The sequence below is a fragment of the Apiospora kogelbergensis genome (assembly GCF_038363985.1).
Source record: "Apiospora kogelbergensis strain CBS 113332 chromosome Unknown utg000007l_segment0_segment0, whole genome shotgun sequence".
Lineage (NCBI taxonomy): Eukaryota > Fungi > Ascomycota > Sordariomycetes > Amphisphaeriales > Apiosporaceae > Apiospora > Apiospora kogelbergensis.
Genome location: NW_027117424.1, coordinates 2,061,183 through 2,087,930, shown reverse-complemented (window position 1 = coordinate 2,087,930; position 26,748 = coordinate 2,061,183). Strand labels below are relative to the sequence as shown.

Here is a 26,748-nt window from a genome sequence, read left to right as displayed (position 1 = left end):
TATTGGTTTAAGCATATGGATTGGGATCACATGGGTAACGAAAAAGGGACGAAGGGTTTCTCATCTTTTAAAGGCGAAAGCAGAGGGATGGAGTCTGATACACCTTTGATAGTTATGATTGATTTATCATGTACTATCGTCTTCTGATGGGGGACTGCTAGTTTGTTATTTCCGACACCACCGGCATGCTCTCGTATGAGGAAGACACCCCGTTGGTCATGTGGCTGTAGCTGGAGAATGCTCCGCTGGTCATCTGAGGCTTGGTAGACGGAGGATCGATACCAGTCTTGCTAAGAAAAGAAAAAATGAAATTACCGTTCCTCAATTTCGTGTTGGTTGTTCTACAAACTGAAGTCGTCGTCTCCCACATTCCTTGCCCAACCCTTCAAAGCAGTTGTAGTTGCTTTGCTTTTGACATCCATCCTTGGTTGTAGCATCTCGGATTGCTTCAACTCCTTGTAGTTCTTGGTCTCCAGCGTTTCATGTAAACCCGCCAGACCTGCACCCAACATAGCAGCAACTTCTAGCGCGAGCGCCCACATCTTCCTCCGTGAAGCAAAGCTGGCGCCTCGTGGATCAAACAGCTTCCGGCCCTGCAGCGTGCCGCCCAGCGATGCCTCCTCCAGCCCACTAGCTGTCCATGCCACAGCCAAGTTGCTTGCCGCCATCTTGTCCACACCAGCCACCTCTCCTTCTCGTGTGGGTCGGGTGGCTATTCCCCGCCGCGAATACGCAAACTCGAGGTCAGTCGTATCGACCCGGAATGGCGCGAACCTGTAGCCCCCAGCCCACTGGCCCTGCTGATCTGCCGTCTTGTTAACGTCCTGCAGACGGCCGGAGAAGGCCCTCTCGCAGCCCGTGGCCGAGTACTGCGATGCCGGCAAGATCAGCGTGGCCAGGTACGCATGCGTCGGGCTCACGAGCAACGATGTCGTCGACGACAGCAGACTAGTGCACTGCCGCAGCGCTAGCTTGTCCGAGCACGATTTGGACAAGGTCGTGGGGGCGTCGCCGCGCGCGGGCTTGCGGCGGACGACGCCTAGGTGCTGGAAGAAAGCGCGACCGGGGAGAAGAGGAGGAGAAGCAGCAGCAGAGGTGGAAGAGGGAGACTCGGATGTTGAGGTCGTCGTAGTAGCGGCGTCAGTACCTAACTCGGAAATTTTGGGTGACGTGGCAACGGGAGAAGGGATTTCCCAGGGGGTTGCGTCGGCTTGCGCGGCCATTGTCAACTCCATTGAAGCGTCGCCGCCTGGTGTCATGTTAGTGGGCGAGTTTCGCACCAAGATGTAGCCTTGAGTCGTTCATTCATATGAGCGGAACACTTACAAGGCGCTTCGGAGCAGTACATGTGCAACTTCACATCCTCCCGCCAGGTGAATGGTTGGCCGCACCAGGGCCCTGTAGTGTTGGCGGCTTGTAACCTCTGCAACTCGTCTACAGGCCGCCGTTGTAGAAACAGAGACTCGAACTCCGGTCCGCCCTCGGCCATAATCTTGCACTCGTCCAATACGAAGCGGTTGAAGGCCCGGATAGCAAGCACCTCGGCGTGCCAGTCGTGCAACACGTTACCTCGGGCCAAGGGCAGTTTCGCCTGGGGAAGGCACTTCATACCTGTCCTGCTCGCGCCAGACGGTGCATGGCTCAGTAGAAGTTCTTCTATAAGATTTATTCTTGGACGATTGCTTACGCAAGTGACAGACATCGTAGGTCGCTACCCCCTGGAAGCTCGGCTACGATGCCGCTCAGGGGCACCCATTCGCGGATGCCATTGTCTCGCACCGGCGGCTTACGCTTGACAGGGAGCTTCTCGTATTCTTGCAGCACGAGCGATGCTATGATATCCGGGGTGACACTCATGGAAGCATGTTATTTTCTCTTTCCTTCTTCTCCTTGCTCCTTACGTCTATTTGATAGGTGGGAGGACGCGGAGATTTGTCGACGGCCACTGATGTCAGTAGGGAATATCAGGTGGGTCTTTGCATTTGTATTCCAAATGCTGGACTTGGCTCTGGGTAGACAAAAGTAATTGCGTGAGCGTTTTAAAATAAGTCAAATACAGCAGGTGAAATAGTATCCACGGTCTGCAATATCCTTTTGGCCATTTTTCAATTATCTCCAAGTGTCGCCGGCGAGATGTGCGACATACTTGTAGTGGTGCAGTAGACTCGCTGGATTCATAAAGTGAGGATACCTCGGTACATGCACTTAGAAGAGAGATGGGAGCCACAGAAAGTCTCAGTCTCCAGCCACACGCCACACGTACGGGCTCGAAAAACTAGCCGACCCTAATAAGTGCCTGTCTTATCCGATCCCACACATTCCCAAGTGCACGTCGAAATTGGAGAGTGCCTGGTCAATTTGTGGACGTGTGCAACAATCTCCGAGTGACACTTTCATTCAATCCGACCACGACGACCAACTAACCCACCACAGCCCAATCCCCCCGAGAGTTCTCGACTATTCGCCAAAATGAGAACCTACGACGATTCCTTCTCGGGCCAGAGAATCTACCCCGGCAAGGTACGGCATATCATATCTCCCTGCGAACGTTGATGGTGGATGGACGGGAAAGGCGAAAACATGGGAAACAAGACAGGGCTGGAGCGATTGGAGACTGCGATGGTCTGGTGGCTTTGCTGGTTTGCACTGGGTTATCTCGGCAAGATGCCCTGCGGACACAGTCTTGTTCGTCGGCCCAGAGCTGTGCTGTTGATCGTCCCAGCTCTGGAAACATTTGGCTTTGATACAAGGAACCTTGGACAAGATGCTAATGCGAAACCTTCAACTCACAGGGTAAGCTCTACGTCCGTGGCGACAGCAAGATCTTCCGCTTCCAGAACGGCAAGTCCGAGTCGCTGTTCCTCCAGCGCAAGAACCCCCGTCGCATTGCATGGACTGTTCTCTTCCGTCGCCAGCACCGCAAGGGTATTTCTGAGGTACGGACCCATCTTCTGGCTTCCATCAGTCATTGAGATTTTCATACGTCATGGTGTGATATCTATGTGAAAGATGGAGGATCAATGTCACTTGGCGGGAGGATATGTGACTGACACCCATAACAGGAAGTTGCCAAGAAGCGCACTCGCCGCACCGTCAAGGCCCAGCGTGCTATCGTTGGTGCTTCTCTCGATGTCATCAAGGAGCGCCGTTCCATGAGACCCGAGGCTCGCTCCGCTGCCCGCTCGCAAGCCGTCAAGGAGGCCAAGGAGAAGAAGGCTGCCGCTGCCGCCAGCAAGAAGGACGAGAAGGCCAAGCGCGCCACCACCGCCTCCAAGGGCCAGACCTCGCGCATCGTTGGCAAGCAGGGCGCCAAGGGCTCGCAGCCCAAGGTCAAGGCCACCACCCGATAAATATTCTGCTAGCAAAGAAAATGAAAGCGGATTAAGATGGTTGGCCGGCGGTCCAAAGACATGTACAGGGCGGCGTCTAGGGTGGGCATCTTCGACTTTGTTGCTTTTCGGCAGACACAAAAATCAGCCACCCACTACTACATCTCTTGAGTCGTGGAATGCATGCATGATGGGTTTTTCTCACGGGATATGAGATTTTTTTCGCTTAGGTAGCTAATAAAGCCAGCCTTTGCCTACGGTCTACATAAGGGCTGCTTCATGAAGCTATGTGTGGAAGTTAAGGATAGTGATGGCTGCGTTGAAGTTCGGACTTGGACGCTTCAGAGACACGATCTACTCCTTGCCTGGGGCCGCCAACTGTAGCGTCAGAGTCCCCGGACGTTAGTGTAGGCCTTGTGTAGATGACCTCAAAGAGGGATCTCCATATGTCAACATATGTCGAAATACTAGTCGATGTCCCTCCAACGTCTTCTTTCTTCGACGCCTACCCTTCGGGCGAGGGCACACAGTGGTTTGCCAGCCAGTCTCAATATGGGAGCGCCGTGTAGAGTTGAAACAGGCAAGTGCATCGTGGCTAACGTTGAGTTTCAATGTACTCTGTACACATTATACGTATCTTCCTCTTTTTTGGTTTCAGCTGATGCAGCTGAAGAAAAGGGCGCTGTGGCAGAATGCGGGCCAATCCCGCTCCCGAGGTCGGCTTTTGCAAGATGAAAGCAGTGCCAGCAACGAATTTGAGGACCCGAGCGAATCCCCCGGTGCCCCGCGGGTATGCGATGACGGCATTGCCTCTTTGAAATACACCGAGAGAGCTTCCAGTACTTGCCCCACTAACGCTACTAATGGAAACGCCGGAGTGAAGGAGGGCTGGCACTGGAGGGCTGCTTGGAGGGGTTGTGGACTAGGTGGGAGGCGGTAGAACAGGAACGAAACAGGGTTCCTTTTCGCTGACAAAGTCGTCCAACCACTCCTCTACTACTTAAGAATCAAGTATAGCACAAATCCTCCATACTGCATCTGTTTTCAATTGTCTCATTACTACCAACCTTACTATATACACCAATCACCCCAGCAAAACATCAAGATGCCTGCCCTCAAAGCCGGAGATGCCTTCCCCCAGGGCGTGACTTTCTCCTACATCGCCCCGTCGCCCGAGAACGCCGAGATTACGGCTTGCGGTATTCCCACCAAGTACGACGCCAGCAAAGGTACGTTCGGTTCCCCCAATCCGACAAAGTCAAACCGTCATGGCTTGTTGTAGCTTGATTGGTCTTCTGGTCTAGTTTCCCACGAGCAGCAGGCAACAGTATGCGACTTGAGCTAATCTCCCGTTGTCATGGCGCAGAGTTCCAGAACAAGAAGGTCGTTCTTGTCTCCGTCCCCGGCGCTTTCACCCCGACCTGCCAGGCCGACCACATCTCGGGCTACAAGGCCAAGTTCAACGACCTCAAGGCGAAGGGCGTTGACCAAGTCGTTGTCATCGCCTACAACGACCCCTTCGTCATGTCCGCCTGGGGCAAGGCCAACAGCATCCAAGATGAGTCTATCGTATGTGTCTTCTGTCATCTTCCCTCGGCTTCTCCTCTTTTACCACAGCTTGTGTGTGGACGGACCTCCAAAGAGATCTTATGCTGACCGCTGGATGTCACTACAGCTCTTCGTGACCGACGACGGCACCGCTTTCAGCCAGAGCATTGGCTGGACTCTCGGCGAGCGCACCGGACGTTACGCTGTCATTATCGATCACGGCAAGGTCACGTACGCCGAGAACGAGCCTGGCAAGGGCGTCACCGTCTCGGGCGCCGATGCCGTCCTGGCTAAGCTGTAATCCTTTTTTAATCGGTCATCGGACGACGAAAATCGATAAAAAAAAAGACATTTCCATACGAATTATATAGGCAGCTCGGCCAATTTTCCATCCTTATGGGGGTAATGGTACCTGGCGCTGCATCGTAGCTTTGCAAGAAGGCTATGTGTAGTACAGCCGAGACAGGACAGTCAGCGTGCAGGTATCAAGCCCACGTAATGATAGTTGCTCCTCAAAATTATTAGATGGAATGCATCAGTATAGAAAGGCACGGATTGACGAATGAATGAAAACACCCAATTCCAAGAGTAGTCGATTTTCGTTTACCCATGTCGCTTTCTTTGGGACGCTTGGAGAGATATGATACCCCTACGTGATTCGCTACCAGGTCTGACGATAGATTTACGCTGGCCTCTAGCGCTCTGCACACCCTCACCCTATACCTCACCTAAATGTGTTTCCATCGTGCAACTCACGATCAACCCCACGGGATTTGATGTGAGGGCAACACCATTGTAACTCATCGTGATCGTTGATGGCCGATATATGAACCTAGTGCGCCCTTTGACTGACACCCCTGCGATTGCAAGATGGAAATTTACATATATGGTTAGTTGTATAGTAAGCACCCTCCCCAGTCAGTCATCACCTATGGTGAGAGCAATTCCCGATGTTACCTCTTATAATTCAAACACCGGGCAAACAAAGTTGGTATCCCGAAAACCAAAACCCCCGCAGATACGTCTTCAGTCTCCTAACTATATAAGACTCGACGACATCAAAGATGACTTGGAATTTGACACATAAGCATTCACTTTGACAAAGTTGAAGGATAACGGCCTCTCCACTTGACCCAGAGAAACAATCGTACTTTGTACGCACTATTTTAATCGGAACTACTCCGCCCCCGCGCTTCCATCTACTACTGCCGGGCTTTGCTTAGGAAGGACAAGCCCTTACCTAAACACCTGAGGCCGCAAAGCAACATTCATTAATCATCATGCCGGCCGAAAAGCAAGCAGGTGGAAGGCCGCCATATCCCCCTTTCACGGCGGAGACGGCGCAGATCAAGGTGAAGGCTGCCCAGGACGGATGGAACACTAGGTATGTGATAACCTACATAATCCATCTTTGATTTTGTGTTGTTTTTGACTGCAAAGGGACTTTACTCATTATGATAACTGGAGGAAAAAGGGATCCTCACAAAGTCAAGCTCGCGTACACGGAAAACTCGATCTGGCGGAACCGGGACACGTTCCTCGTGGGGCGCGACGCCATCGCCGAGTTCTTGACGGCTAAGTGGGCCAAGGAGAACGGGTACCGGCTGCGCAAGGAGCTGTTCGCTTTTACGGAGAACAAGATCGCCGTGCAGTTCTGGTACGAGTGGTACGAGGACGAAGTGGCTGGCAAGGGGGGGCCGGCAGTGGTGGCGCACCTATGGCCTCGAGGACTGGACGTTCGCTGAGGACGGGCTCATGCGGAAGCGCCAGATGAGTGGCAACGACGTTCGCATCGCTGAGGAGGAGCGCTGGTTTAAGGAGGGCGTGGACGTGAATGCCGTCCCCATCTCCGAGAAGCACTGGTGAGGAGATATTTGGCGTCCCCTCGACTGAAGAGCGGAGAGAGAGAGAGAGAGAGGATATCAGTAGTCACCAGCGGCTAGGCCCTTTTCGTCTTTGATTTTCAATTTCTCCTTTTCTTCTTCATTAGGATCCCCTTGCTTCTTGTCGCCCACGTCGTCAACCGTAGCCCGAAGTATGTATACATGTGTAGCCGCCGGGGCGTCCTTCTTCTTTATGCCAAGAGGTGGTCGGAGGGCGATATTGATCTCGTGGTAGTGGTATGTGGCTTTCGCTTACAAGCGAGTATTGCTTTTCTAGTTCAGGGGGAGACTTTTCGAAGCGGGAAACAAAAAGAAGAGTAGATCGATCCGATGGCCCGGTAAGTTGTAGTCATCGCCTTTGCTCAAGGGGGAGGGTTCACAAGCCCTTGTGGCGCCTGTGCTAGTAGTCGCTGGGGACCGAGACTTGCATGGAAGCTGCCGCTGTCACACCCAAGGACATGATTATTATTATTATTGTCATCATCATCATCATCGCCATGTATCGCACGCGGAGGAAGAGGCCGCCCGTAGTAGGGAGGAAGGGAGGTAGATGGCAGACTCTGAATGGATCTTTCTCCCCCACAGCTCGGACGGAAAGATCGATCTGGGCTCTGGGCACTGGGGACAGGCAACAACAGGGATGGGGGTTCACGCTACTAAATTCCACTAACGACCTAGCTACCCTCAGCTTACAACTTCCCTTCCTCTTTTCTTCTTATTCGACTACTGCTTTCCTGCCAGTGGTACAAGATATCAATGTGGCTTTTTCTTTTTCTTCTCACCTGCATCTGCGGATGCGCATCCAGGAGCAACTCATGATTTGATGGATGCCGGGTTCTGCAGCGTGTCGATCCGGGCGATGCACTGTCGTCCCGGCTTGTCTTCCCGCGCAGGCTAGCCAGATGTGTGTGCATAGGGCATACAGACAATGTTCACCAGATGCAACACATCAGGTAGGTGTAATCAGGCTTGTAGCTGGTAGATTGATCTGATCATATTAGTGCTGCCAGTGTACCGGCTCGCTCTAACACATGAGCTAATCAGGACTAGCATCGGCCATCCATTATACTATTTTATACTATTACCGCCGACATTATATCATACTCAACCACTCACCAGAGGCCGCGTCTTTTGGGCGCTCCGGTGGCTGATGCTCTGCTTGGGCTCCGGGTCAGCCCTCTCGGTTGGTCTTGCTTCGTTGTTTCCGACTGTGACGGCCATGGCAAAATGCTCGGCATCCATTAGCCTGAGTCTCGCAGGCCAATATTTAGAAAACAATATTCCTGCCACACTCAAGATCGCGTCCGACTGGGGCAACCTTGCTATCAGACCAGGTGGCTCGTGGAGGGTGTCCCTTGGCATCGGCGAGACACCGTTGGCCACTGTCCTGCGCCATCCAAGCTGATCGTGTAGTCCGAGATGATGAGTTCAAAGCAAGCAACCGTCAACACCCATTCATGGGGTTTAACTCAGAGACATACGGCTATTTGCAGCCTAGCTGAACTATCTATAACGCATGTCGAGAACTGTGAAGCTGAAGATCAGAGGCCTTAGGGGGTGGGCGAGCAGTCAGTCTGGAACGTCAACACACTTAGTCTGGAATCGAACTTTAAGAAAGCCTCCTTTCCCGCTTCGACTACCGCTTATGCTCTTGGAATAGTTCGATAGTCGATCCACATTACAGGTAATCCTACTCGGGGTCGTGGAGTTCTTGTACTAAACCCTATCTCTTCTCACATGCCTCGCATGCCATTGACACGTTCTTGTACATAACCAATTCTCCGTACAGACTTGTTCGTTTCTTATCCGTGTCGATCCTTCACTTAAGTCCTTTTACGCGTGGACAAGACCCCTGTCTACTCGAGGCCCCAGTCAAGGCCAACGCCAACATGGTTCTCTCTCTAAGCTACCGCCGGCCCCAATACGTTCGTCGGGAGACACTGGAACGTCGTAACAGCGATGTCTCGGGTAGCGACAAGGAGGGAGCATCCCTCAAATCGGGACGATCAACCGCTTCTGCCGGGATTCCAGATGCGCTAACGTTCGACAAAATCATTAATGGAGGCACTTGTCCGGTAAGATGACGGTGCTGTTTTGTTCTCTGGCGGTAAAATCCTTTGCTGACTTCTCATCTAGCCATGCACGGTGCGAGATTTCATGAACTACCTCGTCTACATCGAGCATGCAGCCGAAAACCTACAGTTTTTCCTCTGGCACCGCGACTATACACAACGGTTTCAAGAAGCTAGCACATCCGACACCTCCCTGGCGCCTGAGTGGACGCAGGAGATGGAGGATGAATCGGCGGCCAAGCTTCAGAAAGACGCGGTCGAGAAGCTGAAGAGGGAGCCCGAAGCAGCGCAGATCTTCAAGGGCACCGACTTTGAAAAAGGGGCCGAGACGGCGATTGAGAGCAAAGACCCTTTCTCGACGCCGCCGAGTACGCCGGGCGACGGCGACGATGCTTCAACCGTATATTCTGGATCACAGGCAGCAACAACCTATCGATCTCAGAATGCCTTCGTAGCAGCTGGGGCGAAACAGCCATGTGAGTTTATGGCAATGTGCATTGCAGGCCAAGCCAAGAACATGCTTAATGACTAATATCTCTCTTTGCCTCCAGTCACGATCCAACCGTTCAGAGAAGAGATCAATCGAGTGATCGCAACTTACATAGCCGACGATGCGCCGCGGCAGCTCAACTTATCGGCGCGCGAGCAGAAGGCGACGATGCACGCCCTCGCTTACACCACCCACCCGAGCGCCTTCCGCCAGATCGCGCGCGCCATCGAGAACAGCCTACGGCGGCAAGCCCACCCCAACTTCATCCGTTGGTCCATCTGCAATGGCAACCCGGCCCGCGTCTTCTTCGCCCGCGGCCTGGGCGTCGGCGTCATCCTGCTCGCCACCGTGGCCGCCCTTCTCCTGACCCTGAGCCGGGCGGGTCGCGGCTGGCGCGCGCTGGCGGCCATAGGCTGGGTCATCGGCATCGCGACGCTCATCGCGGCCTACAAGGGTATGTGCGTTGTGCTGCATGGCATGCACCACCGACACGTGCGGCCCTGGGAGCTGTTCATTGAAGGCGACGACGCCGACGACGAGGAAGCCAGCCTGAAGAAGGGAAGCTTCGAGTCCTTCGGGTCCTCCAACAGCTACGAGGACGAGCCCTGGATCGTCAAGTATGAGAAGCGCAACGTTGTGCGCAAGGTCTTTGACCGTGAGGTTTGGATCCAGGAGCCCGTCCTCCGCCAAATTCAGGACACCATCTTCATCCAGTCCATGATATGCGCCCTGTTCGGCGCCGGTGTGCTGTCTGCCATCTTTGTGGCTGTTCCTGCCGGGGGTTTCTTTTGAATGTTGGATGTTGGGAGAACTAATCATTAGTGTAAAAGGGGAAAAGTGGTTTCTGTCTACAGATTAAGCTACCGAGGTTTTCTTTTTGATTTTTGGTCATAGACATGTACGGCTCTCGTTTCGAAGCTCCTACGAAACGTTAGGATAATAAAAGTAAAGTACACACAAGACCAGATTGTTTTGAACACAAATCTTAGTACGTACGTGCTGGAATAGGGGTCTTGGTCTGGGGGGGGGGACGTTGCGCTAGAAAAGTAGAAAATGGGAAAAGGTGGTAGCGTGCAGCAGGAGGTTCTGCAGTGGCTCTGCGGACCCCTACAGCCTACAGGTGCTGGGTGGCATCGAGACGGCGACCAGCAACTTTGCTCTCTTACACATGTCGGAATTTGGCAAGCGAGGAATAAAACAACCGTCCATGCCCATGCCGCCGTAAGCCTCATACCGCTTTTTGGGCTTTGAAGCCCTTCTTTCTTTCTCCCTCTCTCTTCAGGCCTCCCAGGTCACCCTGCCCGACTGTCCATTTGGCTGGCCCCCCTCGTCCCCGTAGGACCGACCGATTGATTCGGTTCAAATCGAAAAGCCGAGGGAGCAAGCAGAAAAACAGACCACCCCACCGACCCCTCCCCCTTCCTTCGTCGCAAACCCAGAGCCCCGCGATGCCTACGGACGAAGAAGCGCATGCTGTCGCCGCCGACCCAGCCCCCGCCCGGAATGGCGACGACGCTGCTGCTGTTGACGGCAGCAACCCGTCCGAGAAACGACACACGGCCGCCGCCGCTTCCACAGACTCCCTGACCGCGTACCGGCGACCGCGCACGATAACCAGCACCGCCGAGATAGACAGCACCATCGGCCACCCGGGCTCCGTGCGCATCAACGTCAAGGGCGCATTCATTGCCGACAGCGCTGAGCCCGCCACCCCCGTCAACGGCTCGCCCGTCGGCTCCAGTTACCACGAGACCAAGGACATCCGGCTGCCGAACCACACGGCAGTTGTCAGCCACATCGCGGCCGATGTATGTGCGCCACCACTTCCCCTCGGTCTCCAGATAGGGAAAACATCTCCCCATCATGCTGGTAGAGCTAGCTCGCTGACACTGTGCGTTTGCGCCTTACAAAGATCGGCGGTTCGTTGGCGAAACTTGTCTACTTCTCCCGCGAGGCGCATTCGACAGAACCCGGCGGCCGGCTGAACTTCCTCAGCTTCGAGACGGACCGCATCGATGACTGCATCGAGTTCATGAAGCACCTCAAGGACAAGCAGTTCGAGCTGAACGGGTCCCGGCCTGGTGAGCTGCTGGTCATGGCGACCGGAGGCGGCGCATACAAGTACTACGACAAGATCCGGGAGCGGCTGGGCGTAGACGTCTTGCGCGAGGACGAGATGGAGTGCTTGATTATTGGTTAGCCCTTCTTTCCCTTGTCGTTTTCACAAATGACAGCCACCCCCGTCCCATTCCTTGTTGCAGCTGCGGTGCAGGGGTGCGGCTTGCTTACCAAGGTTACTCGCAGGGCTTGATTTCTTTATTACCGAGATACCCCGTGAAGTCTTCACCTACTCCGAGACGGACCCGATGCACTTCGCAGAGCCCGAAGAGAACATATACCCTTATATGCTGGTGAACATTGGCTCCGGCGTCAGCATACTGAAGATTTCCGGACCGAGGACCTACGAGCGTGTAGGCGGAACGTCACTCGGTGGTGGCACCCTCTGGGGTATCCTGTCCCTCCTGACCCCTGCCGAGTCCTTTGACGAAATGCTCGACATGGCTGCGCAGGGAGATAACTCCAAGGTCGACATGCTGGTGGGCGATATCTATGGCACAGACTACGGCAAAATTGGGCTGAAGAGCTCGACCATTGCTAGCTCCTTCGGCAAGGTCTTCCGCATGAAGCGTGAAGCAGAGCAAGAAGCTGAGGACAGCGGCGGCCTGTCTAATGGCGATGCTGACCACCTCAAAGCCTCGGAAGGAGGCGAGGCAAGCGGCTCCCAACCATCAGGGGCCCCGCGCCCCGCGCCCATAACAACAGAAGAGGCGATCCGAAATCGCTTCTCTTCCGCTGACATCTCGCGGTCCTTGTTGTATGCCATAAGTAACAACATCGGCCAGATTGCTTACCTGCAGTCGCAAATACACGGCCTGTCACGCATCTACTTCGGAGGCTCCTTCATCCGCGGGCACCCGCAGACGATGAACACCCTCTCGTACGCCTTCAAGTTCTGGAGTAAGGGCCAGAAACAAGCCTACTTCCTCAGACACGAAGGCTATCTGGGTGCCGTGGGCGCCTTCCTCAAGAGGCAGCCTCGGAATTGGGGCCGCAGGGGAAGCTTTGAGGAAGGCGAGAGCCTCGAGGCTAGGCTTAGGGTACGCGTTGGGGCGGACGGAGAGATGCCCGGACATGGCCCTGAAGAGGCTGTGTTGTAGAGGAAAGCCGTCGGAACATGACAGAGAAGATCTTTGATGTGTGTGTCGATTAGCCTCCTCATCTAACACTACCCTTCAACAGTAGTTACGATACTGGCCACGTTCCCACCCACCTTGATTCGAGATGTACAGTGGTTTATGGCTGAAATAGCTTGCAGACGTAAGCGCTCTCACCGCATAAATAATTAGGCTATATTGCAAAAGCACAATGATATGGAAGAAAAGTTCTCAGCTTGTTTACATACGGTGAATATAGCATTAATCATGCCTGGACGCGGCCGCAGTCGACATGCCAAAAAGGGGGCTTCAAACTATAAATTGTGCTTGCATGAGTGCGCCAGATCATGCAGTACGCGACGTTATTTGAGCTCGCCGATCGAGAACAACATCCCGGAAAGAGAAGATGCAACTCAAGCAGACTCTCAAGCAAGGGCAGTGTCGAATCGTACTTTGGGGAGAAACAGCTCCGAAACTAGCAATGGTATCTGCCCAATCAGTTATATGTACATCCTCTGCAGAAGCCACTCTGGGCCAAGGAAGGGTCAAAATACACAGCAGGTAATTGGTAATGAGTAGGTCAATCAGAATTTGCAATGAAGGAGCGTATATTGAATTTCATCCATTGAAAAGAGTGATCATGAAAATGGCATTCCACCCGCCAGCGCCATGGCGTGAGTAAAAAGACCTTTGGCTCAGCCCCTCGTCGTAATAAAGTACGTACCACCTACTAACTTTTTAAAGAGCCGACCGTATGCTATTAGGGATTGGACCCTAAGATACAAGAAACGAGACAGAAAGACGCAAGCTTCACACGTACACCCCGCAAGACGGAGGAGGCGTGGGGGGGTAGGGCATGCTGAAGGAGCATCATCCCTCCTTCATCCGCAGGCATCCACCCCTCATCGATATCCATCATGCAAGGGGAAGGACTGGGCTCGGGTTCATATGGCGTTGCCATATCAGGTACATAAGATGGGTCGAGGATATGATCGACAAGCGGCGGAGAGTGCAATCGCATGTCTAGGTCCGGGACGAGTGGCCGGTCGTATACGAATCGAAAGCCAACTTCGTCCTCGTCCTCATCCTCGTCCTCGCCATCGTCTCGGCATTGTGAGGTCATGCCCGTTGGCAAATGTGCGAGTTCTAGTGCCATTGATAACGACGATCCGGGGGCGATGGAACAATCGTCGACGAAAGCCAATGGCTCGCCCACGGGCAGCAGATGACAGTGCTGATGCTTTCGTAAAAAGCATTCTGTGGGTCGGAGGTCGGTGTAGATACAATGATCTGCGTGGTCCGAACCGCGAGGGCACTCTTGATCTTGCAGATGCCTATGCCTGGGGGCTGGATTCTGCAGCGTGGGAGCTAGGTCGGGATATGTACAACAGGGCCGTCTAGCCTATAAGTAAAGATGAAGGATCAATAGCGTAGTCGACAGAAGCGGTACAGACTCATACTGGGGAGTTGGTACATACACCTTCGAATGTGGAAAGTGGCCGGCCGTCAAACGGATCCTCAGACAAGTCTTCATCGTCCCAATCACTGGAGCCAGCGAGGCTTTCCCTGAAGCTCCGGTCCGACGCCGCCAGCTCCCCATCAGGTATTGCGCCCAGGTCCGCAAGCGTATCCAGCCGAGACGCCAAGAGGCGTTCCATAGGTGAACGGATGCACTCCCGCAGAGTTGCCTGAGGTGGAATGGAGGATTTTTGCCCCAAGCGGAGTGATTCGAGCTGGGCATTGAAAAGGGTTTCCTTCTCTTTCTCGTCGAGCTTACGGCATTGCGAAAGCCTCCTGGTCTCGACCCATTCTGCCTTCGTCCCCTCGGGGCATCCTTGTACTTGTGTTATTATATTGGACCTTGCCGTCTTCGTTGAGCCAATTTGAAGCTCGCCCGGGACGTCGTTCAGGATGGTGAGCAGTGTGCCATCGGATTCTATAAGATGGGGCACCCAGCAGATGCGCCGACAGTCGGACCCCATAACTTCATTTGTTACGAGATCAACTATTCTAACAGGAAAGGGGGGTTCAAACTGGACCTCCTCCTGTACGACCCATACTGGACGCGGGTATGACTGCCAGGACGATCTGACAATCACGCCGTGGGCTTCGGCAAGAGCGGGCAGTGGTTCACGACAGGCAGTCAGGTCTTTATCGTGGCTGACGAGATGGACGCCGAGTCTCTCCTCTCCGCTGAGGAGACGGACTGCGTAAGGCGCTGCATCATTGCCTTGTGGCCGCACAGGAGATTGAACCGGAGTGTGCACTCGATGGTCTCCTGAGTACCTGGAAATTGTCCGGCCCCAGTAGTAGGTGCGTACTCTAACATGGTACAGCGCCATGGTGACTGTGTGGTCGACAGGATACGTGAGGCACTCGTCGGTCGGCAGAACCACATATTACAGCAAAGGTAGCTAAGAAAGACGGGCATTCGCTGTGGTATTATACAACATCGCTGTCTCGGAAAGTCTTGCCCAGGAATCAAAGGGATAAGATCGTGGGGTTGCTGAGACATGCGAGATGGGATAGAAAAGAAAACAAGTTTGCCTTGCTTTACGATGCGAACATGGTCTTGCATGGATTGCACATTCTTCCGGGGTTTAAGATGGATGACGCATGTAGTAGTGAGTATACTAGATTCTTACCAGCAATGAAAGCGAGTGCCCACGGTCAGACGATCGAAAAGCAACAACATCGACTTGGCCAGTTACATGATCTCTGGTTATGTCGCAGGCAACGGGCTTGGCCCAGGATATAGGGGCGGTAGGTCAACCCTGCCTGTCCGCTTCAGCCTTAGAGTGGGACTGGGAGCAAGTGTTCAAGGTAGTTGAATGGTCGACCACTTGGCTTCGAGCGACATGGCTGCAGGGTGGTGGAAAGTATTGGCGAGATTACACCGCTTTGAGAATGCATGGCATTACTAGGGGAGGCGTTTCTCTCCATCAGGTTGCTCTTTCGCCACAGTGCGAATGGGTGGCCTGGATGCAAGTGAAGTCGAAAACGACTAGGGTGCCGCAAGGTCAAGCGCGACATGCGAACCGGGGCCATAGAGTGCCAGTTCGTGCGGCGTACGGTAACTGGAGGCGCTCTTTTGCAGCGGGATTACTGGCAGCGTGCTGAAGATTCTGTTAGCAAGTATGCCATATCAAAGTGTAGAGTACGAGGACACATACGAGAGGCATCAGTCTCACCGCAAGCCAGCGGCCAACACTAGGCGTACAATTCGTACATACTCTCTGCATTGCCATATCGACCTACTTGGTCTTTTCGGCTTCCTTCTCTGGCTTCTGTTCCCCCATATCCTTTGGATCCTTCTTGAAGAGCATTTTTGCAACCCATTCTTCGACCTCCCTCTCTGCTTCTTCGTCTGTTTTAGACCCGTCGGCGCCAAGGGTTTTGCGTGCCATTCCTCTGAGTTCGTCGACTGTTGATACGTCGAAAGCCCAAGATAGCCCGCCAGTCGACATAATTCCGAAGCCAAAGACGTTCAAGGTGGCCAGACTCAATGCTTCGAAAGCAATAAGAGAGTTGTCCCCATCTATCTTGTTCACCGGCCTATTGCTTGGTATGAAGAATCTCGGCTGTGTTACTTTGAGTTTTCGGGCAACGGCTCGTCTCGTAATGAGGGTGGAGAGGCTCAGAAAGACTGCACCACCGAAGAAAAGTCCGAGTTGCTTCATCGACCGCTGGGAGAAGATGGGAGTGCGGGTGTCGGGCCGCGTGCTCCCAATTGGCAACGGGGCGTTCGTCTCAGGTAGCTTGGTATCAATTGCGGCTGATTCTGGTGCCGGTGCTGTCGCTGTCGTTGCCGCTGTTGGCAGCGACTCGCCCTTGGGCTCTCGATCGTTGGCCATTGTAAAAGTCGTTCCGAATGACCACATGGTCTAGCAGCAGTATCCTCGGAAAGCCTTGCGGGGTTTGTTGTTGTCGCGTGACAGGTAACGATCGGAAGAGGGCGCACAGGAAGCGCCCAAGCAAGGAAGGCGAATGTCAACAAGGGTCTGTAGGCAAGACAAGCAGGGGAGGTGATTGCCAAAGTCAAATGCTTTCTCGTTCTTTCTTTCTTTTGGGTTTGAGACCCACGAGTTCTTGTTTCTGCGGAAATCCGGGGAAGGAAGCTACACTAGCGGAGGTCCCAATTTTACCCTCTCATGATGGCTAACAAGTAACCAACCAGTGTGGCTGATTGGTCTGTGACACCTCCATGTTATTTTGCCATCCCTCGTATTCTTTCGTCTAGTCCTATGTACTTTCTCCATTGCAACGACACGTAATTGGCAACTGCTTATCATGTACAGACGCTTATTTGGGAGACCCCCGACCGCTCTCCATGGCCCTTTTCCGGCGACGGAACTCCTCCAGAACCTGGGGGATGCGCTCTCGATCGACAACCGCTAGACGCTCTGACCTGCGTGAGTCTAGTATGAATTGTTTGAGCCAGTCTTCGTTCTTGAGGCTTGTTTCGAACTCTTCCCACCACTCGGGGAACATGGGCAAGGCAAGCCACTGTGATGGGCCCAGTAAGTAAGGGACTTTTCCTTGGCGAGTCTCCCCGCCGAATGCCCAGGCAACAGCCATAGAAGGAAAGGAGTGGTGGTGTCATACAAAAATGCGAATGAGAAGAAGCAAGCAAGCCTTGGTGTACTGCAATTTGATGGTCAGCCAAGCGTCCTTAGCCCCTGTGCTTGCTCCAGGTGCTTCGCAGGCCTTCACCGGGTTACTCTCGTCGTAGTTGCGGATGCCCATGAGCAGCTTCAGCGACAGCTTTAGCAGCAGCAACGGCTCCCGGAGACCAGACTTTGGCACTGTCGGCTGACTGGATGCTTTGGCGTAGGCCGATCTGAGGTAGCCATCGATTTGGAGGCAGAACTGCTTGCGCTTGAGGGTAAATGCGGATTTTAGGACCTGTTCCCGCAAGCTCACGATCGTCCGCTTCATTGAAGCCAACTCGGCGACATCCTTGAGCTGGTAACGGGCTTCGCGGTCATCTGCCGAAGAAGCTGCATCGTCCAGGCTCTTTGTTGCGTCGATGCAGCACCGCGTCCATGACATGAGTTTGCTCATTTTTGTACCTGAACCTGAACAGGAAGATGGAACGAGCGTCGATTGTACGACGACAGAATCTACGCGTACAAGGAAACGAATGTATGCGTGCAACGGGATATTTGGAATCAGGCTGCTATTGGGAGGCTTCCTGATTATAATACCTACTTGGTGACTCGTGAGAGGCTGCTATGACCCGAGGAAAAACCGGTCCCGCAATCATTCACCACCTACTACTACTTGAAGACAAGGCGATCTTGATTCGATGCTGAGATGAAAGTCAAACAAAAGCAAGTGTGATGATTACTTACAAGTACTCTGCGAGGGACGAGGCCTGACCCTTAGCGTCGACAGTACTCGATACTGTCTCACTCCTGGCTCCGAGAACCTGGAAACATGGAACCTGCCTGGCAGCTAATGCCGGTTGATGCAGACATATCCTTGTTGAAGACAGTGGTCACTGGAGGCGCCTGGCGCTGCACCGACTCTACAGCCCATCGTCCTTTGTTGCACAAGTAGCTGGCTGAGATCTGCCATGTGTCATCATCTGTCTCCCCCAGATTATGCCGAGCCGGTGGCTGCACAGCATGCCAGCTCATATGTCTCGATGCTGAGATCATCCTCAGATCATGAAAGCCAGCGGATATGTGGTTGAATTACAAATCCATGCACATCCCAAAGCACGGCGATGGTTCGCCACGTTGCCTCGTTGATACCTTTCGTGTGAAGTCATACCCTTATTTCTTTTCTTTTCGCTTCAATGTTTCTTTTTCCCCCTTTTAACGAGACACGCCCGATGGCTTGCCGGATGATGCTTCATAATGGAGTGAAGACAGGGGACCCGGTTAATGTGGAAATCGCAAACTAGCAAAGTGCCGCTTTCCCCGGAGAGTCGGTAAGGTCAAAAATTGCCTAGGCCGTGACACCCCCGACTACGATTCGTTGTGATTTGTCGAAAGCATCAAAGCTAGATCTCCCATGTAACCATCCATGACAGGGGGCGGAGTCCGAGCTGTGAAAATAAAACATTTCATTCCGCCCGGCATCCCGCTCTCATACTCTGCGGCAGTATCGTCATATGAGCCAAGCGCAACCCTAGCTCAAGCAGCTCGGACATGGCCAAAACCAAGGGCTCCAAGCCCAACAAGCGGGAGTTGGCGCAGGAAACAAAGGCTCCGAGTCCGTCTGTACCCAAATGGCCTCCTTTCAAGCCCGCCCTTCCGGTGACAAGCCTTTCGCTCGAGGCACCCAACCCCACGTTCCACGATAAGATCCTGCTTGTACGCAATTTCTTCCCCAAATCGATTTGCCGGGATTATGTCACTTACCTGCGGGGTCTGTCCTTCACCACGACCCCAGGACGTCCAAAGCGTGGGGGAGGCGGTTCGGGTCAACGATCGATACCAAATCGATGACTTCCGGTTTGCTCAGAGGCTCTGGGTCGAAACAGGGTTGAGAGAGCTCTTGTTGGATGATTCGGTCAGTTCAACATGGAATGGCGAGGTCGTTGGTCTCAACCCCAACATTCGAATCTACCGGTACTCGCAGAATCAGTTTTTCGATGCCCACTGTACGTCTGTCTGAACGGTTGAAAGGCGGTATCTGACCTGGTGGAATCTGGAAACCCGTAAGGATACTGGTGACTAGTCAAAAGCTGACAGGTCACCCAGATGATGACTACAATCTGGTGACATTGCCATCATCGGCCAGTGACGACTCCAAGAATATTAGTACCAAAACGACTTGGACTTTACTGATATACCTTACCTCGGCTGCAGAAGGCTGTCGTGGGGGTGAGACTGTTTTTTATCCAAAAGACCGCAAAGTGGAGAGTGAGGCGATCCCCGTTGCTCTCGAGACTGGAATGCTGCTCTTGCACAAACATGGAGACGATTGCTTATTGGTATGTTTCCTATCTTTCCAGTCGGATCACACCCGCAACGTATATGGCATCTTCGCTAATTGGCCGTACGATCACTAGCACGAGGGCCGCGAGGTGCTTGAAGGTGAGAAGTGGGTGATTCGTACCGACCTTTGTGTCAAGAGATAGGTCTTTACTAGCTACGGGATGACCTATCTAGGCGATAGCTGCTTCGGCACCCCGTAACTGAACATAGGAGCTTTTATTTCCAGAGAAGGGTGATGGGACAAGCTAAGGAGCCTTCGTGATCTGGCTGCATGGCTGGCTGATCTATACGATCTATCATCTTGTCCAAAAGCTGCCATTGGACCGTAGTACTTGCCTGACTTCTAATCATATCTCCTATTATGGGCGTCGAAACCGAAGCGAGCTTAAGATCCTGCCAAGCGCCAAGCGTGTTGGTTTGCTAGGCTGGAGGGTTCGAAGTGGCATCCACAGTATCCTGCGTTTTCCATACGATCGCGGTGTTATGCAAGACCGAAAAAGCAATTCACGCAGGCAAACAATGACATCTACTTCTTGCACTGACCCTGGCCCTGATCTAAGCCTCCTGCCGCGCGGTCTCTGCCAGCTAGCATATAGTGCAGACTGCTATGTCCCGGGATCGAGACTGGCTTCTCCCTGTATCCTGTATCTATACATGTACGATGCCTTTAGGGGAGCGCATTAGATGGCGGCGGTAGGCGGAGCGCAGCGCAGCGGAATGCGGTGCGTTGTACTCTGCGGGGGTAAGCCAAATAAAAAGCAGACAGCTGTGCAGTAGTGGTGGCGGCGGTGGAACTGCACACCCCTTGTCCCAAATTCGCAACGTATGGCAACCCTGTCAGTTGGGGGCTGGAATCTCATCATGGCTGCAGGGTGAGCATGTTTACTGATCTCAGGTAAACCATTCTGTTTTCTACCGTGATGTCCTTGAAACGCAAGCAAACATGGTAGATAATGAGGATTCGGTTGCCTTAATATGTTTAGATCTGAGTATCATGAGCACCTGTCTGTTGTGCATGTCCTAAACGTCTCTGTCCACCTCTCTGGTAACTAGTATGCTGCGAATTACTGCCAATTTCGCCACTGAGAATTTCCTTTTGGCAACCTTTCGAACCGCCGGGCTGTCAACACTTATTCACGGCTCCAGAGCATAAGGCATCAGCCTAATTACCTCAGGATTTTCGTGTATGAAATTCTGGTCTAGCCTGGACTTTTGGGGCAACCTCCAGCACTTTAAATGTAGATTGTGGACGTGTCGGGTGCGCTTTACATGGGGCCTAGTAGCCTTGATCAGGCTATAAAGCAGTTTAATGTCTTGAGCGGAAGTAAAGGAACACAGAAGAGGTCGAGGATGCCTGTACAGAGCCTGGGGCTGATAGGAAAGGTCAGCGCCCTTGATAGCATGCCAAGCCTATAGATGTGTCAATGGAATATCATGTTCTTCCAAAATGACGTGGACGCCTGGAAGACCCTTCTCTACGTCGACTACGGAATAGATAGCTATATAACGACTCACTAACGTTCATGGACGATCTATTTCTTAACAATCATGTATCATTGCACCATCTGGCCTGTGTTTCGACGGCGATGAAGAGGGCTTTCGAGCCTCAAGTGTTCCAGAGCCTCAGTATATCCACCTTCTTGAGAGATTGCCAGTTTAGTGTATACAGTCCCTTTATAAGATGTACTGCGCACATTGTCAGTATGGTACTGGCTTAGGCTCCTCTACCGTAAAGGCCGCAAGAACTCCAGAAATATACCTGGGAAATCCCGATCCTTGAAGTCGTCAAAGTAGGCGCCATACTAATATGCAAGCTGGACTTCAGGAGTAATCGCATGGAGACTACAATGCAGATCTCGTCCAAAAGGAACTTCATCCTTTATCAGCCATACCAAGAATATAATATTCTAATGAGCAATTTGATTATCTTCGATGCCCTCGATTCTAGCCCAAAATCGTCCGGGAAGCGATACTGAAGGTACGACGGCCCTTTACGTACCTTGTAGGCGAAAAAGGGTGCTGCACTTTTCAAAGCCACCCTGGCAGATCAAACGCGAGACAGAGACAAGGCGATCACGGGAGGGAATCATAGACAGGAACGAATTCTGACGTTACGAGAAGGCATCATGGAGCTGGAGGAATTGCAGCTCAAAGTTAAGGGGAAGGGGCGGAGGTTCGGCCCCACATCAAGATTCCGGGGTAGCTCTGCCCGGGCTTTCGAGAATTTCCCGAGAAACGTCATTTTCTCAATTCCACCATCGCACCACTATAGCCACTGATACGAATTCCCACACCTTTTCGCAGCAGCCAACACCCGACGCCCTCCAAGATGAAGGGCCCCAGCTGTTCCGTCAGGCAATCGCTGGTCCGGCGGCTCGAAGCCTCATTGAGCTCCCCAATTCAGAGTAATAGCCACAGCGGCCGCACCGCGACGAGGCCTTCGCCATCTTCTATCCTGCGCAATAGCAAGACAGCCACAGCCACCACATCGCAACCCCTACTACGGCCGCGCTTCTTCTCCCAGACCTCGCGAGCTTCGAGACCGCAGCCCGCCGAAGACCCGAACTTCACCTCGATCCTCGATAACCCGCCGCAGCTGGTGCGGACGGGCGGGCGGCGGCACGGCCCGGGCCTGATCGTCCTGGCCATCATCCCCGTGACGGCGTTCCTGCTGGGCTCGTGGCAGGTGCAGCGGCTGGGGTGGAAGACGGAACTGATCGCCAAGTTCGAGGACCGGTTGGTGCGGGGCCGTTGCCGCTGCCGCCGCGCGTCGACCCGGACGCCATTCACGACTTCGACTTTCGCCGCGTCTGGGCCCGCGGCCGCTACCGCCACGACCAGGAGATGCTCATCGGCCCCCGTATGCGCGACGGCGACGACGGCTACATGGTCGTGACACCCCTCGAGCGGGACTCGGAGGACGGCGGCCGCGCCGGGGACAGAAGTGCCGCCACGGTCTTGGTGAACCGCGGCTGGATTAGCAAGAAACACAGGCACCAGGCGTCTCGGGACCCCGCCAGTCTGCCCACGGGCGAGGTCATGGTCGAGGGGTTGCTCAGGGAGCCCTGGAAGAAAAACATGTTTACACCCGATAACCGCCCTGACAAGGGCGAGTTCTACTTCCCAGACGTGAAGCAGATGGCAGAGTTGACAGGTAGTCAGGCCGTTTGGGTCGAAGCGACAATGGGTAAGCCTTGAGGTTTTTGTTTTATTCTCTATCATTTCATTCATGCATTGGGTATCTATTTACTTGCGTGCCCGTACTAACTACTGGTCCAGAGCCGGGTCTCTTGGAAGTCATGGACATGGAGAACAGGGGTATACCCATAGGCAGAGCCGCCGAGGTCAACTTGAGGAATAACCATGCCCAATATATTTTCACATGGTAAGCATCCTGCTCTCTTCCCTGATGATACATTCATCGCACAGCCCATCATACCTTCTCAGCATTGACACGTGCCTCCAGGTATGGTTTGGCCGTTGCCACCTCCATAATGCTCTATATGGTGGTGAAGAAGCCACCGACAGATATCTCGCGTCGGGTTCGCATGAATAAGGAATGGTCATAAGCTCCTAGAGTTTCACTGTACAATACTTCAAAACAGAGTCAAGGATGTCGGCTCTCATGTAACATCATCCTCGGCATCTTCCCTAACGTCTTTCTGTGACTTCTTCCTCGGAGCTTTTACTGGGGCTGGGACGGGCATCCGTAACTCTTGTAGTAGTTCACGGGGGAGATGGCGTTGTGCCAGGGCGAACGGTGTAGTGGACGAGCTTGTTTGACGTTGCCTGTGCACCAACGCTGTTAGAATATACCGACAAAAATAGCAGGATCGGGGCGACCCGGTCACCCAACCTGAATGGAACTGAACATACCTACGCATGAGAGCAATCATGTCACTCTCATCGATCGTCTTTCGTCCAGCGTGGTTAGCATAGGCCTGCAAATCGTCGCCTAGCTGCTCGAAGAACCAATCCGTAGCCTGCATAATCGCATCCAGTGTATCTGGTGATATTTTGGCCTTGCCCATACCGGCCGTCTTGGCAAACGTTGTTGCCAATCTCTTGACCACCCCTTGAGGTAGTGATGGGTATTCGATACCGTGTTTCGAAGTCTTTTCCCTGGCTTCCTCTTCCCCGCAGCCTCTGGCCTGTGATCTGCTGTCAAGAGAGACATCATTGTGTCCTCCGGCTGTGCTAGTTCTGGGCCCGGACTGCCATCGTCGGAGTCCATCTGGCCAAACGGTTCATTTTCGTTTTCATCGTCCATCTCGTCATCCGGCCCCTCGGGCCCGTCCATCTCCATTTGCTCAGAATCCTCCAGGAACATCGGTTCTCGGGCGGGCGAAGATTCCACCGCCGGCATAGCGAACGTGCTCTCTTCTGGCGGATCTGGAAATTCTATTGGCGGGAATAGGCTGTCTCCCCCTATGGTAGGATCCTCCATCATGGGAGGGGGAAGAATCCTGAATCGATTCCGATATCGTCGCTGTGTATATCCGGGCCATGGTAATCGCTTTCTCGCACACTTCCCAAGCTTGGTCGCCCCGGCGGCAACTCACTTATCGCTCTTCGCGGCATCTCGATCGACTGCGCTGTGTAATCCTCGAGCCCACTAAGCCGCGGGGGTTTCAGCTCGCTGTCTTCATCGTCATCTTCGCGCAGGTTGAGCGAGAGCCGGGGCCGCTCTATCATGAAGTCATCGGAATCGTCGTCAAAGTCGTTGCTCTCATCCTCCTCCGCCACGACAGGCAACGAGGAGTTCGCTCCCGAATCTGAGGGAGACGAAGAAGAATGTATGGCCTGGGAGGAAGGCGCAAGTAGCCGGCTCAGAGCGCGGAGGGGATCCCGGGGAGTCTCGCGTTGGTCCCGTATGCTGCGGCGGCGCTCCTTGCCCGGGGTGAAGAGCGCGGTGCGCCGTTTCTGCAGGGCGGCGAAGGCGGCTCGGCCATGAGGCGTGGCGGCGCCGCGACGGGCTGATGCTGATTGCCGAGCCGAGTTTGGATCTGCGCTTTGGGCGCGCCGGTTGGGCGTCTTCGCGGCAGCGCCTGGCGTGCTAGGGGTGGTGGCCATGTTGGGAATGCCCGACGGGAGTGGTGGTGATGCGACTCGGGCGCGGCAGGATTCGAAACCAACCTTACATAGTTTGCACGTCGGACAAGGGATTATTGACACGGGAAGCACATGGGTATGACCAACGTGCCCTACCGGAGTATCTGAGCTGCTCAGACGGCCTGAGTCGCGAATCTACTATGACGTTCAAGGTTATGGGTGTTCTTGGTGGGCTAAACGCGCCTCGAATAAGCACTTTGGCTTGGACGCGTCTAGCGTTGTTCGACGGGCGGACAGAAAAGAAAGGACCGGAAGGTGGGGTACGATGGACGATGATGGACGACGATACGACTCGTAGGCCAAGCGAATGATTCAAGGAATCGTTAACAGCTGCACTCCATGCGAACAAGTGGAATTCGCAGAGGCCAATTGGGATCGCTTCCAGTCGGCCTTGGCCTCGTACGTATCTAGGTATGTATGCAGGTGGAGGGCAGGAGGGTAGGGCCAATAGGGCCATTTACTTCAGACAAGCGCCCTTGAAACAACATGTCGAACTTGTTTCAATCTGATAGTTTTCCACCACACAGCACATCTACTCAGCCTCTCCGTCTCTCGCCTATGGTCTTGGTAGGACGTCAAGTCAGAGGCATGCGACGTAGAGTTTATGACTAAGGATTACAGGAACTCCATGATGGAATCCCTGTGACCAAATAGCAAGTCTTGCTTTGGCCTTCGACAGGTGGCAAATCACTCAATCTCCGTACTCGAACAATGCTGCTGCTTGCACGAGAGCAACTCCCATCCTCAAATGTCATTCTTCAAAAGGTCCTGTCTATCAGTGAACAAGTCACAAATCACAGGCTCCCAAGACTCAAGACTTGGTAGGTAACACCCGCAAATCGTTCTCTGGGACCTTTCACTTTCAGGGAGAGAATCGTCCGACCTCCGATCATGCCAGCGGATCTGTTCATCGAGTGGTATCCACAAGCCACGGTGCACAGGCTTTTGCGACAGGAGCATGAAAGCCGCCCGACCGGTTTCCTCTACATCTGCGTATTGAACCGACCGAGATGTCCACGACAGGGCACACAAATGAGGTGGGGTTTCTAGACGTTGGCCTGAAGGTCCAGCATCAAGGCCGTTATCAGAATGTATCGAGGCCACTCTATGGGTGTGTACGTACTATTGAAATTTATGCAATGTAGTACCGTATTTTCCATATGGCTACGTTTCCGTCCGCTGCAGCACATGGCACATGGCATCCTCTCAGAGTACCCACCCGATGGATGTGAAGGCTCCGGAGACCTGACCCCTGACGACCACGACAGTCCTCGGGTGTTGCATACATTAGAGACAGGATGTTACAGAGCTGCATCAAGTGTGAAGCCTGAGCTCAGTCCGCCCCAAAAAGTCAATTTTGGTGTCCATGCCGTGTCGCTCGTGGGCTTTCGGGGTCCGGCTGACAAACAGCGTGGCAGTTGTCTTGAGGAAAACACGGCCTTATCTTCGTTAGCGCAGGTAGCACTGTGGGAGTGGCTAGTCGATAGCTTGGTTGATATAGCTGAATGCGGCCATGTTTCGAGAGCAGATGAATCAAAACTGGCTGGTTGCGGACACGGATGACGGGGGTTTAACTGCTTCAAAGCCTTTCTCTTCTCCAACTGACTGGTCCCACACACATACACAGGTTCAGGAATCCTGTTGATAAGGGGACTTTTCCCCCTTCCATTGCTTGCATGAGTCCAAAAACCCCCGAAGCCAGACTCGGGCGGGCCTCTTGGTTGGACAACTCTAACATGACCTCGCGCAACGCCTTGCTAAGCAAACCAGATTGTGCGACGGGTGTAAGGGGACTCAGGACTTGGGTGAGTGACCGGAGCCATCATCCCTTGTCCTATCGATCCATGAGAAACATTATCGTGGGTTCTCCAGAGCCATTGGAGGTCGACCCGCCGATGGCCCTGTACAGAACTGTAGACAAGAGGTCCAAGCTACCAATGTAGGTTCAGAGGTAGGTTCCAAACCTGAAAACACCACCATCCCTCATATCATATCCACTCATTCCAACACTCGCTTGCTTGCTTTGTGCTGCTCAGCGCGGCTATTCGTCGATATTGATGGTATGTGTGTCCGAACTGTATACTCACACTTACCGCTCTCTACGTATGCTAAGCATATACTCCTTCTGATCCATCGAGCATGTATGTAT

The 26,748-nt window shown here is 53.5% G+C and overlaps 13 protein-coding genes across 13 annotated transcripts; 7 read left to right on the top strand and 6 right to left on the bottom strand.

Annotated features, from left to right (window-relative positions):
- Nucleotides 1–341: 341 nt before the first annotated feature.
- On the bottom strand, nucleotides 342–1,857 carry PG998_011019 (Adenosine deaminase/editase; the record flags this gene model as incomplete). The annotated part of the gene is made up of 3 exons (XM_066877835.1): nucleotides 342–1,249; nucleotides 1,327–1,616; nucleotides 1,688–1,857. The coding sequence occupies 3 exons, from the start codon at nucleotides 1,855–1,857 to the stop codon at nucleotides 342–344; spliced, it is 1,368 nt and encodes a 455-aa protein (XP_066726889.1).
- A 412-nt stretch (nucleotides 1,858–2,269) lies between these two features.
- Nucleotides 2,270–3,644, top strand: PG998_011018 (60S ribosomal protein eL24). The gene is made up of 3 exons (XM_066877834.1): nucleotides 2,270–2,520; nucleotides 2,793–2,936; nucleotides 3,063–3,644. The coding sequence occupies exons 1-3, from the start codon at nucleotides 2,470–2,472 to the stop codon at nucleotides 3,348–3,350; spliced, it is 483 nt and encodes a 160-aa protein (XP_066726888.1). The 5' UTR covers nucleotides 2,270–2,469; the 3' UTR covers nucleotides 3,351–3,644.
- A 790-nt stretch (nucleotides 3,645–4,434) lies between these two features.
- PG998_011017 (peroxisomal matrix protein) lies at nucleotides 4,435–5,178 on the top strand (the record flags this gene model as incomplete). The annotated part of the gene is made up of 3 exons (XM_066877833.1): nucleotides 4,435–4,558; nucleotides 4,696–4,898; nucleotides 5,005–5,178. 3 exons carry the CDS (start codon nucleotides 4,435–4,437, stop codon nucleotides 5,176–5,178), a joined length of 501 nt encoding a protein of 166 aa, XP_066726887.1.
- Nucleotides 5,179–6,157: 979 nt separating this feature from the next.
- PG998_011016 (uncharacterized protein) lies at nucleotides 6,158–6,743 on the top strand (the record flags this gene model as incomplete). The annotated part of the gene is made up of 3 exons (XM_066877832.1): nucleotides 6,158–6,261; nucleotides 6,352–6,543; nucleotides 6,569–6,743. 3 exons carry the CDS (start codon nucleotides 6,158–6,160, stop codon nucleotides 6,741–6,743), a joined length of 471 nt encoding a protein of 156 aa, XP_066726886.1.
- Nucleotides 6,744–7,573: 830 nt separating this feature from the next.
- On the bottom strand, nucleotides 7,574–7,981 carry PG998_011015 (uncharacterized protein; the record flags this gene model as incomplete). The annotated part of the gene is made up of 2 exons (XM_066877831.1): nucleotides 7,574–7,654; nucleotides 7,877–7,981. The coding sequence occupies 2 exons, from the start codon at nucleotides 7,979–7,981 to the stop codon at nucleotides 7,574–7,576; spliced, it is 186 nt and encodes a 61-aa protein (XP_066726885.1).
- Nucleotides 7,982–8,649: 668 nt separating this feature from the next.
- On the top strand, nucleotides 8,650–10,114 carry PG998_011014 (uncharacterized protein; the record flags this gene model as incomplete). The annotated part of the gene is made up of 3 exons (XM_066877830.1): nucleotides 8,650–8,835; nucleotides 8,897–9,308; nucleotides 9,384–10,114. 3 exons carry the CDS (start codon nucleotides 8,650–8,652, stop codon nucleotides 10,112–10,114), a joined length of 1,329 nt encoding a protein of 442 aa, XP_066726884.1.
- A 656-nt stretch (nucleotides 10,115–10,770) lies between these two features.
- PG998_011013 (pantothenate kinase) lies at nucleotides 10,771–12,540 on the top strand (the record flags this gene model as incomplete). Its single annotated transcript, XM_066877829.1, has 3 exons — nucleotides 10,771–11,130; nucleotides 11,235–11,517; nucleotides 11,627–12,540. The coding sequence occupies 3 exons, from the start codon at nucleotides 10,771–10,773 to the stop codon at nucleotides 12,538–12,540; spliced, it is 1,557 nt and encodes a 518-aa protein (XP_066726883.1).
- Nucleotides 12,541–13,991: 1,451 nt separating this feature from the next.
- On the bottom strand, nucleotides 13,992–14,879 carry PG998_011012 (uncharacterized protein; the record flags this gene model as incomplete). The annotated part of the gene is made up of 1 exon (XM_066877828.1): nucleotides 13,992–14,879. The coding sequence occupies one exon, from the start codon at nucleotides 14,877–14,879 to the stop codon at nucleotides 13,992–13,994; it is 888 nt and encodes a 295-aa protein (XP_066726882.1).
- Nucleotides 14,880–15,541: 662 nt separating this feature from the next.
- PG998_011011 (uncharacterized protein) lies at nucleotides 15,542–16,391 on the bottom strand (the record flags this gene model as incomplete). Its single annotated transcript, XM_066877827.1, has 2 exons — nucleotides 15,542–15,653; nucleotides 15,796–16,391. The coding sequence occupies 2 exons, from the start codon at nucleotides 16,389–16,391 to the stop codon at nucleotides 15,542–15,544; spliced, it is 708 nt and encodes a 235-aa protein (XP_066726881.1).
- Nucleotides 16,392–16,839: 448 nt separating this feature from the next.
- PG998_011010 (uncharacterized protein) lies at nucleotides 16,840–17,601 on the bottom strand (the record flags this gene model as incomplete). Its single annotated transcript, XM_066877826.1, has 2 exons — nucleotides 16,840–17,043; nucleotides 17,143–17,601. 2 exons carry the CDS (start codon nucleotides 17,599–17,601, stop codon nucleotides 16,840–16,842), a joined length of 663 nt encoding a protein of 220 aa, XP_066726880.1.
- A 1,094-nt stretch (nucleotides 17,602–18,695) lies between these two features.
- On the top strand, nucleotides 18,696–19,630 carry PG998_011009 (L-ascorbic acid binding protein; the record flags this gene model as incomplete). The annotated part of the gene is made up of 4 exons (XM_066877825.1): nucleotides 18,696–18,919; nucleotides 18,951–19,150; nucleotides 19,251–19,483; nucleotides 19,562–19,630. The coding sequence occupies 4 exons, from the start codon at nucleotides 18,696–18,698 to the stop codon at nucleotides 19,628–19,630; spliced, it is 726 nt and encodes a 241-aa protein (XP_066726879.1).
- A 2,186-nt stretch (nucleotides 19,631–21,816) lies between these two features.
- PG998_011008 (surf-like protein) lies at nucleotides 21,817–23,056 on the top strand (the record flags this gene model as incomplete). Its single annotated transcript, XM_066877824.1, has 4 exons — nucleotides 21,817–22,162; nucleotides 22,219–22,674; nucleotides 22,767–22,872; nucleotides 22,954–23,056. 4 exons carry the CDS (start codon nucleotides 21,817–21,819, stop codon nucleotides 23,054–23,056), a joined length of 1,011 nt encoding a protein of 336 aa, XP_066726878.1.
- Nucleotides 23,057–23,110: 54 nt separating this feature from the next.
- Nucleotides 23,111–24,560, bottom strand: PG998_011007 (uncharacterized protein; the record flags this gene model as incomplete). The annotated part of the gene is made up of 4 exons (XM_066877823.1): nucleotides 23,111–23,276; nucleotides 23,364–23,648; nucleotides 23,732–23,879; nucleotides 24,050–24,560. The coding sequence occupies 4 exons, from the start codon at nucleotides 24,558–24,560 to the stop codon at nucleotides 23,111–23,113; spliced, it is 1,110 nt and encodes a 369-aa protein (XP_066726877.1).
- Between the last annotated feature and the right edge of the window lie 2,188 nt (nucleotides 24,561–26,748).

Coding starts and splice junctions, on each gene's coding strand:
- PG998_011018 (XM_066877834.1), top strand. CDS start 2,470: ATGAGAACCTACGACGATTCCTTCTCGGGCCAGAGAATCTACCCCGGC. Junction 2,521..2,792: donor AGAGAATCTACCCCGGCAAG/GTACGGCATATC, acceptor TTCAACTCACAG/GGTAAGCTCTACGTCCGTGG. Junction 2,937..3,062: donor ACCGCAAGGGTATTTCTGAG/GTACGGACCCAT, acceptor CACCCATAACAG/GAAGTTGCCAAGAAGCGCAC.